The sequence below is a fragment of the Phyllopteryx taeniolatus genome, chromosome 6 (genome assembly GCF_024500385.1).
Source record: "Phyllopteryx taeniolatus isolate TA_2022b chromosome 6, UOR_Ptae_1.2, whole genome shotgun sequence".
Taxonomy (NCBI): Eukaryota; Metazoa; Chordata; class Actinopteri; order Syngnathiformes; family Syngnathidae; genus Phyllopteryx; species Phyllopteryx taeniolatus.
Window position 1 is genome coordinate 32,787,725 of NC_084507.1, and position 10,472 is coordinate 32,798,196.

Here is a 10,472-nt window from a genome sequence, read left to right on the forward strand (position 1 = left end):
TCTCATTGGATCATTTTGGTCTGGAAAATCCACAATTGCGTTCTGGGAAGGTTTGACTCACGTCGCGTAATTCTTTTCAAACCTTTTTTCTGCCCAGGAACAAAAACCTCGGAGTCCATCTTGAATGAACGGTAACGAGCCAACTGTTCGCTGACTGCGCTGTTGATATTATTCGCCCTTTTTTTTTACTCCACATTGGAAGTGTGATGTGAAGAAGAGCTTTCTTACATTCCATACGAATGTCACGTAACATTGTAGACAAGATGTGCGAAGCAAAAAGCACAATCATTCAAATGTTGAATATTCAATGAAAAGCAGGCTAGTTAGCAGCCGGTTAACGCAAACATTGTCACAAAGTTTGGGCCGCACCGATATTTAAACTATTTCATTGATGCAATCAAATGTGTATTTTTGTGTTTTTCCTCCATTGCCATTTTTGTTTCGCAATATTCGGCTGGATTGATTTGTTTAGCGCTGCAAGCGAGTTAGCCACGCACGCTAACTTTGAAAGGTTTGGAAACAAACACTTATTTTTGTGATAAAATCGACAATCTGTTTGGCAAAGTTCGTTTGCGGCGGTTAGCGTTTCTGTTAGCATTCATCAGCCGTCATTAAAAAGTGGGCCAAATAGTTTTTGAAAGTCGTCTCGCGAACACGGAACGTGCCCGGCGACGCATCCGGCCGGACGTCTTTTTTTGCACGACTGCCGTGAACGGGTTTCTTGAAAACGGATTTCGAAGATTTGCTTTTGAAGACGCGCAATTCCGAAAGAGGCCAAGCTGCCGCACGACTTCGTGCTCAACGCACGCCCAACACGGCAAAAGCTCAGGTTTCCGTTCTCGAGCCGAAACGTCGGCCGACCGAGCTGGCGTTGCCCGCTGCAACGAAAGGAAATGCAATTCATCCGTTCCGGCCCGTAGAAGCTCATCGGATTTCCCTTCTTTCGAAATAAAGTCAATTCACAATTGTTGCCGATGAAATCACTTGCAAATCGGTAATTTGTTTACGTTCACCGTGGTTACTGCGAGCCTTAAATGCATTGCGTTGTGGGATGTGGCGGCCATTTTAGGCAAAAGGAAAGATGCCTGAAGCACGGAGCCAATGGCGCTTATGCGGCGCCGCAAAAGTCCCGAGCCTTCCGCAGCCGCGCCGAGACTCTTCGTAAACCCAAAGCCGAGGTCATTTTTCTTCACCGTCCGTGAGCCGAGTCGTTCGCAAAGCGAGCTTCCGCTTGTTCGTGTTCACGATGGAAGAAAGGCGTCGAATAAGAGCGTCAAATGAACAAAAAAATCGGACATGACCACAGAGAGTCGAAATGCTGTGGAATCGATTGGACCGAGACGTGGCAGAACCGGCGGCACTGCGGGCACCTCGGAGACGTTGAAACGGGCCGATCGGGCTTTTATGGCGCGCACGTCTGCAGCCAGGAAGTGAAACCGCCGCTTGCCGTCTCCTAGCAACAGGAAGCATGTCTGCCTCCGCGGGGACCAATCAGGCTCCGCTCTTGTCGCCGTGAGCGGCTGGCCGTCTTTCACGGGGTCGCGTGCGGACGCGCGTCCTCAGACCGAGCGCCGAGCTGGCTGCGTGTGGATGCGGACTTCGTCTTCGGGTAAGACCGTCGTCGGTTTTCATTCACGTGTGTGAAAACAACACACAAACATTTTCTCAGTGCGCTCAGATGACAACAGGAACAGCGACAACACGCTTGAAAAACCTCCTAAGGAAAATCCAAAACACGCACACGCGTCCCACGCATCCCCTCCACTCACACGTTCATCTTCACGCGCCATTCGTCCGTCACGATGATAAGATGACGTATGACCTATTAGCTCTGGCACACCTGTGCACGTGTGTGTGTGTGTGTGTGTGTGTGTCACAGCAGCAACGTTTCTCAACAAGAACGCTTTCCACTCGTATCCACTCGATTGATTTGTGGCATTTTAAACAACCCTCTCACACACGCAGACGGACACGCACGCACGCACGCACGCACACGCTTCCTTTTTGCCAGTTGATTGGACTTGTTTAATGTACGCAGCAGTCTACGGTGTGAATAGCGGACCCGCCATTGGCGGCGGTTTGGGACCGGGCCTGACCGCTAATTGCAAATTGACACCCGTTATAATTCCCATGAAAAAAAAAATACATTCTTTTTTGGATTTCCCTCCGCCCCCCCAAAAAAACACAAGTACGGGATCGGGTTAAAAAAAAAAACATGTAAAAAGTGAATAGGCGGGGATGATGAAAAATATTGCAAATAAGCCACCGCCGGCCGGGGTTTCTGCGAAATAACAAGTTAGCGTTAGTGAATTCGTGAACGCAAACTGCGAATAGCAAAATTTGCTGAAGAATTGATAAGCAACGGGAACGAAGCAACTAAGCCGAGGCGGAAGCTCGACGCCGTTGTAGAAAAACCCTTCAAGAAAAACAAAAGACTACGATGAAGCAAAGAACGGAAGCGCAACAGAAAACGGCGACTAAGGAACGCAGCCGCAGAGGAACTCGACACTCGAGAAAAGATCAACATACATAGATAGCGCGAGGAAAGAAATCCAAAGGACAAGTTTCAAGGAGCGACAAGAGCAGGACAGAAAATCGGAACGACTACAAATATGAAAACGTGTGAGAGTGAGGAAACGGAGTAACGAGGCAAAACGTGCCATAACAAAAAGCCAAATGGCAAAAAGGAGACGATATTCCGGCCTCTCCGGAAGCGGACGAACAGATGACCGGGACGAGACGGCCGGCGGTCCCGATCGGATCTTTTTACCGACACCGAGCCCGCGCCTACACGGCGGGCAGAATTTCTCGGGAGCGTGCGAACAATCAAAACAATGGAGAATATTCGCCCAAGAGGAAGCTGACTGAGGAAACACCATTTAGGTCGAGCCAGGTCAACCCGACCTGGCTCTCAGGGAATTGTTCCCCTCCAAAACCCATCGTCAACAGGGGGAGTTTGACCAGAATTGTTTTGCACATAGACGTTCGGAACAGCCTGGAGTTCCAGGAACTGTTGTACAAGTGCTCCGAAGTAAAGCTCTCGGGAACTGGAGGTGAAAATGCATCTTCTGAGACCTTTTGAAAATGGGATTACAATATAGTCGCATTTCCGCTTGAAGTTCCTTGAGTTCTTGGGACTGCTAGCGAACCATTCCAATCCGACACATTCAGAAATGCACTTACAGTTCCTGGACCTCTCAGGGTCCATTGTGTGTTTGGTCTGCAGTAACCTGCGTCGAATAAATGTAGTTCTGGGGTCATTTCAAAAGGACCAAAAGAATATGGAATTCACTTCTCATGTGCGTAGGACGATATCTGTCAAAATGTGTATTTTGCGGGTTGTGGAAAAGGTGCAGGAACCTCAATGAGTCCCTGAGCCACACAGCTTGGCCATCACTTCTTCCTGACTTTGTTCCCGCCCAGAAGTGCGAGGACCATGCGGAGGTCTCACAAACATTGACGCCGTAAAAGACCGACGAGCGCCGTGGATCATCAGCAGGTTAGCATCTTAGCTTCTAGCACGCGAGCGAGCTCGGCTGCAATTGCCGTCATTCATCATTTCAACCGAAAAGACACCACAAACTCAAATCTCAGAACACCAAGTGACTTTACAACATTACCCGGAAAACTAAATGGCTTCCAGATGATTGGATTTTGGGTGTAAATGCCGCGAACACTCTCTGTAAGTTCCACTTTTGCAAACTTGGACAAACAAGGCCGGTCTGGGTCGAGCTGTATCACTTTGACATGCTTTCTTGACACCGGTTCCTGTTCACGCTAGCTTTGGGGCTATCTTGTAGCATCTTAGCGTGCTCGAGGAATATTTGGGGATTTTCAGCAAATAACAAAGGGTGGCGAATAGCTGAATGAACAAGTCGGAGGGTGATTACTGTACTACGGTATCGTCGTGTTTATATTTCTACGGATGCCCGCGTCCGCCTTTTCTGCATCATCATTATGTTGATATTTCCGTTGTCTTTCTTTCGTCCAGGAGCGTCTTCATCAAACCATTCAACAACGTCGAAAGTCGCTTACTTCAAGAGGAAGTATGCCGAGGAGGAGGTTTTGCACGGAGGCCTACGAGGATATTTTCCAAAAGTAATTCTCTTGTTTTGCTCTCTTGATTTATTGCTATTTTTACACTTGAGACTTGGAGCTTCAAGCGAGCTGCTTCTTTCAAGCTTTTAATTCTTCAGAATCATCTTTATTACGTACGACAAGTGCGTCCAGAAAACACACAAGGAATTTGTCTCCGCTAGTCGGAGCCGCTCCGGTACGACGACCGACGGTCGATTGACAGAAAACACAAAGACATTGGCAAAAAGTCACTGAGCAATAAAGGCTTGCTAGTTGTCTGGTAATGCCGGTACAAAACCTTAAACATTTTTTTTTGGGGGGACAATTGTGCAAAAGAGGCGGAGTCGTCTGGCACTTACGACATACTTTCAATACATTTGAGTTGTATGCAGCATTAAATATGATTTCAAAACCTTGTTTGAAGTCAAACGAACTTCATTTAAAACCCAATGTGAGAAAATGTTATCTTTAATTAAAGCAAACAAATCCAAAGAATCATCAAGTCAAAAGGCATCAAAACGGACTCCATTCCACTCAAGTCCAAATCGCAACGCTGGCGAACCCTCTTAACGTCAGCAACAGCAAGTCTGGAAATGTCTGGCGCTTATCTCAAATTTACTTTGGCAAAAAGAACATTTCGGATATCCGCAACGACCTTCTTCCGACGCACAAGCAGCAGTTCAAATATCGGCAATGAATAACGTGTGGAAGTGGAAAGAATCTTTGAGTGCCTAGAAAAGTGCTACAGTATATAAGTGTAACGCATTGTGATCATTATTATTTAGGACTGTATTTTGTTCCCGTGTAGCGGCTGTGTCCATCCTCCTTCTATCCAAACCACCTGTTGTGGATTACACTTGGTTTTGACGAGTGGTTTGAGGCTATATTCAATTAGCTAACGATGTTTACTTTACCGCAGACGTGGAGTCGTGCGACAAAAGCCAGTTGGACCTTTCAATGGGCACATTGCACTTTGGCTTCTTTTAGTTTTTGCGTCTTTTTCAAACGCTTTCCTCCCGGCTGCCGCTTTTTGCGACGCGAGTCTGCAGTAACATTCGTCCATGTGGACAAATAATCACCGCAAAATCCCACAATACAGTGAATAAGCCGCATTGTAAGTACGCAAAAAAAAGGGTAATGCAGCGAACCTGCAAAAAGTCAAGTGAAAGGCTTCAATAGTATGATATCAAGACGCTAAATATGAACTCATCATTGAAATCGATTGTATTGTATCATATCATGAATGTATTGGGCCTTTCGTGCTGATTATTTCCTGTGCAAAGCGTCATGAATTTGTGTTTGGCTGCTGCTATATGATAATAATAATAATAATAATACTGATAAATGAGCTTGATGTACTGTTTACAAATCGACCTGTGTGGGCCAGCAGCACCTGATCCTGCAGGAGGACCGCGGCTGCATCCTCAAGTTGTCCCTGGAGAAGCTGAGGTTCCTGGAGGACCCCGAGGCCTACCTGCGACGCTCCGTCCTCATCAACAACCTGCTCAGGAAGATCCACCATGAGCAAGAGGAGGAGGAGGAGGAAGAGGAGGGAGAGGAGGTGGACAGGAAGCGGATCAAGGTTCTGGTCAGCGACTGTTGCTCTCCGTCTTTGAGCCTGGACCGACTCCAGCGCTACTGTCTGGTTCCGTGTTGTCCTGCGGTGGGATGTCTCTACGGACTGGATGCCGGCCAGGGCCTGGAACCGCTGGAACGACTGGAACCTCTGGATCGTCTGAAACAACTGGAATGTCTGGAACCTCTGGAACGTCTGCAGCAGCTGGAACAACTGGAACACCTGGAACATCTGGAACCTCTGCATCGTCTGGAACAACTGGAACGTCTTCAACCTCTGGATCATCTGGAACAACTAGAACAACTGGAACACCTGGGCCGTCTTCAACCTCTGGAGCAGCTGGAACAACTGGAACACCTGGAACGTCTGGAACCTCTGGATCGTCTGGAACAACTGGAACGCCTGAAACGTCTGGAACCTCTGGATCGTCTGGAAAGTCTGGAACCTCTGGATCGTCTGGAACAACTGGAACGCCTGAAACGTCTGGAACCTCTGGATCGTCTGGAACCTCTGGAACAACTGGAACGTCAGGAACCTCTGGAACGTCTGGAGCAGCTGGAATAACTGCGACGTCTGGAACCCGAGCACCGGCTGCTCCTTTAAAATCTGATCCCGGCCAACTGAACCATGACAGCATCCGGCAGAACCTTCTGGAAGAGTCGCCGCCACCTCGGAGGGGCCACCTCTGTACTTCTATGGAAGGTCCAGGTACTAGTACCCTCCTTGTCCTCACTAGTAAGACGATTCAGCACACTAGTACAACAACTGTGTTTTACTGGGGGGGGGCTGACTATGACATGAATAAAACTTAGCAGTAAACTATTGTAGTGCACTAGGAGCACGACCTGGCCAGATTAGTAACATCTCGTCTCATCTCTCCTTTTCTCTCCTAACCCTCGCGTCTTGATGGAATTGTCGGTGCGACGTTCATGGCCCTGGATGCCGAGATTGACCGCCTGAGACGTTCAGAATTGTGGTGCGTTCACCGGCGGTGGGACAATTTCATGTCAGGATGGTGATTGAGTTTTTCTTGTCTTTTTTGATGAAAGTTTCTTTTGATTGAGTTTGTTTTCCAAAAAAATGTCATTCTTTGTATTAATGATTCTTTTGATGTTTATTTGAATGCATTTATTTTATTAGATTTCTTAAAATATTTGTGTATTTTATTTTGAATCGAGATTCTTTTGATTGGGTATGTTTGTTTAGTTCTATTTCAAAATCTTTTGAAGGAGTTTCTTGATTTGACTGTCGTTGTTTTGCTTTCTTTTTCAAAGCCAATTGAGGAGGCCGAACGCCCTCGCAGAATTTGAAAGCAACATCTCTTTGAAAATGTAAATGCGGATATTGGATGAAATACGATATGAATGTGCTTTGCTGTGTGTTGACGCCAGTGTGTTCGAACAATCCTTACAAATGATGCGGCTATGACAAACGACGACAGAGATCACAAAGATTGATATTTTGCTGAAATATTTCTTCGGTTTTTCGACCACTCCGGCCTTTTCAGACGATGATTACGGACAGTCGGAGCGACGACTGCTGACCTGCTTGTGTTTGGTGTGCAATAACTTTTCATGTCTTATCTTGAAATAAATCAGCTGCAACTCACAAGCTCAACTTTATTTGATCTATCGAGCTATCTTTTTTACTTTGACTTTACTTTTGATTTCAACAACGATAGTACCAAATCACACATAACATTGAAGGTGTTACATACTAAAACACTTTATCTAGCTATCTAGTTATTGACAGTATTATAGTATAGAGACGAGGTATAAGACAAAGAGCAACGACATATTTCAGATGAAATATGGGCAGCATTTGGACGAGATGTTTTTCCACGGTTTGACAATGAGGTTTTGAGTCAACAGTTAGGATTTGCAGGAACGCAGCCCTATGGGGGCCATAAGCCAATGCAAACTGGAGGCCCATCCCAAGCCCGGATAAATGCAGAGGCTTCCGTCAGGAAGGGCAAACAAATATGATCCATGCCGGATCGGTCTTGGCGCAGGTTAACGACGTCCGGTGCCGTTAACCTGCAGGGCGCCTGTGGAAATTCAGCTACTGTGGCTCGAAGACGAAGGAGAGGTGGAAAGCGAGTTCTTAGGCAGAAAGAGAAGAAGAAAGCACCACAGAGCCTTAGAACTGAATGTGGGGACTTTGAATGTTGGGACGGTGACAGGAAAAGCTCGGGAGCTGGCTGACATGATGGTTAGGAGAAAGGTTGATATATCGTGTGGTCCAGAAAGCAGGTGGAAAGGCATTCAGGCTAGAAGTTTATGGGCAGGGTTCAAATTATTTGACTACGGTGTAGATGGGAAGAGAAATTGAGTCCGTTATTTTAAAGGTAGAGTTAGCTAAGAATGTCTTGGAAGTGCAAAAAGTATCAGATCGAGTAATGAGGCTGTAACTTGTAATTGTGGGTGTTATACATCATGTGATTCGTGGCTATGCCCCCACAGGTAGCATGTGACCTAGAGGTGAAAGAGACATTCTGGAAGGAGCTAGGCGAAGTCGTTCTGAGCATCCCAGACCGAGAGAGAGAGAGATAGAGTCACGATTGGTGAAGATTGTAATGGACGTGTTGGCGAAGGAAACAGGGGTCATGAAGAAGTGATGGGTAAGTTTGGCATCCAGGAAAGGAACTTGAAGGGACAGATGGTGGTAGATTTTACAAAAAGGATGGAAATGGCTGTAGTGACCACTTTTTTCCAGAAGAGGCATGAACATAGGGTGACCTACAAGAGCAGAGGTAGAAGCACGCAGGTGGATTACTCTTGTGCAGATGATGTCATCTAAAGGAGGTTACTGACTGTAAGGTAGTGGTAGGGGAGAGTGTGGCTAGACAGCATAGGATGCTGGTGTGTAAAATGACTCTGGTGGTGGGGAGGAAGATTAGGACGACAAAGGCAGAGCAGAGAACCATGTGGTGGAAGCTGAGAAAAGGAAGAGTGTTGTGCGTCTTTTCAAGAAGAGCTGAGACAGGCTCTCTGTGGACAGGAGGAGCGTCCGGCAGACTGGACCACTACGGCCAAGGTGATCAGAGAGACAGGAGAGTACTTGGTGTCTCTTCTGGTAGGAAAGGGGAGAAGGAGATTTGGTGGTGAAACCCAATAGTACAGGAAATCATACAAGGAAAGAGGTTAGCTAAGAAGAAGTGGATGTGCAGCAGGTTAAGGTAATTAAGGATAGAGACTGAAATGTGTTGACTGGTGCCAGTCGTGGGCTGGATAGATGGAAAGAATACTTCGAGGAGTTGATGAATGAGGAAAATGAGAGAGAAAGAGTAGAAGAGGCAAGTGTGGTGGCAATGATTACTAAGGGGGAAGTTGGAAAGGCACAAAAGAGGATGAACAATGGAAAGGCAGTTGGTCCTGATGGCATTCCTGTGGCGGTATGGAAGCATCTAGGAGAGGTGGCTGTGGAGTTTTTGACCACCTTGTTCAACAGGATTCTAGCGGGTGAGAAGATGTCGGAGGAATGGAAGAAAAGTGTGATGGAGACCATTTTTAAGAACAAGGGTGATGTGCAGATCTGTGGGAACTATAGAGGAATGAAGTTGATAAGCCACACAATGAAGTCATGGGCAAGAGTAGGTGAGGCTCGACTCAGGACAGAAGCGAGTATTTGCGAGCAACAGTATGGTTTCATGGCTAGAAAGGGTACCACAGATGGATTTTTTGCCTTGAGGATGTTGATGGAGAGGTACAGGGAAGGTCAGAAGGAGCTACATTGTGTCTTTGTGGATCAAGAGAAAGCCGATGACAGAGTACCCGGAGAGGAACTGTGGTACCGCATGCGGAAGTCTGGAGCGGCAGAGAAATGCGTTAGAATAATACAGGACATGCACGAGTGCAGCAGAACAGTGGTGAGGTGTGCTGGAGGTGTGACAGAGGAGTTGAAGGTGGAGGTGGCAGTGCATCAGGGATCAGCCCTGAGCCCCTTCCTGTTTGCAGTGGCTGACAGATGACATAAGACTGGAATCCCCATGGACCATGATGTTCGCAGATGACATTGTGATCTGCAGTTAAAGCAGGGAGCAGGTGGAGGAACAGTTACAAAGGTGGAGGCATGCACTGGAAAGGAGAGGAATGAAGATTAACCGAAGTAAGACAGAATATATGTGCATGAATGAGAGGGGTGGTGGGGGGAGAGTGAGGCTACAGGGAGAAGAGATAGCGAGGGTGGAGGACTTGAAATACTTGGGGTCAACCGTCCAGAGCAATGGTGAGTGTGGTCAGGAGGTGAAGAAACGGGTCCAAGCGGGTTGGAACGGGTGGAGGAAGGTGTCGGGTGTGTTATGTGACAGAAGAGTCTCTGCTAGGATGAAGGGCAAAGTTTAGAAGACAGTAGTGGTGAGGCCAGCCATGATGGGCAGATTAGAGACAGTGGCACTGAAGAGACAACAGGAAGCAGAACAAATGAAGATGTTGAGGTTCTCTCGAGAAGTGAGCAGGTGGAAGAGGGTTGGAAATGAGCTCATCAGAGGGACAGCCAAGGTTAGATGTGTTGGAGCCAAAGTTAGAGAGAGCAGAGCAGACTTGGTTGGATGGTTTGGACATGTCCAGAGGAGAGAGAGTGAGTAGAGTATATTTGTAGAAGGGTGATGAGGATGGAGCTGCCGGGCAAGCGAGCGAGAGGAAGAGCAAAGAGAAGGTTGATGGATGTCGTGAGGGAAGACATGAGCGCAGTTGGTGTTGGAGAGGAGGATGCAGGAGATGGAGGCTTACACGGAAAAGGATGACGCGCTGACACAAGCCCAAAGGAAAAGAAGTTTGGTTTTGCAGGGGTTTTGTGAATGTAGCTTGAATTTGGGGAC

General features: G+C 47.2%; 1 protein-coding gene across 2 annotated transcripts; it reads left to right on the top strand.

The window, feature by feature from the left end:
• The first annotated feature begins 462 nt into the window (after window positions 1–462).
• On the top strand, window positions 463–6,369 carry LOC133479347 (golgin subfamily A member 6-like protein 4). 2 transcript variants are annotated; one of them, XM_061776208.1, is made up of 3 exons: window positions 463–1,609; window positions 3,992–4,098; window positions 5,465–6,369. In XM_061776208.1, the coding sequence occupies exons 1-3, from the start codon at window positions 1,591–1,593 to the stop codon at window positions 6,215–6,217; spliced, it is 879 nt and encodes a 292-aa protein (XP_061632192.1). In that variant the 5' UTR covers window positions 463–1,590; the 3' UTR covers window positions 6,218–6,369. The 2 variants fall into 2 exon arrangements, with proteins under 2 accessions (XP_061632192.1, XP_061632193.1); XM_061776209.1 differs by having other exon boundaries at window positions 5,468–6,369.
• The last annotated feature ends 4,103 nt before the right edge of the window (window positions 6,370–10,472 follow it).

Coding starts and splice junctions, on each gene's coding strand:
- LOC133479347 (XM_061776208.1), top strand. Junction 4,099..5,464: donor TACGAGGATATTTTCCAAAA/GTAATTCTCTTG, acceptor TGTGTGGGCCAG/CAGCACCTGATCCTGCAGGA.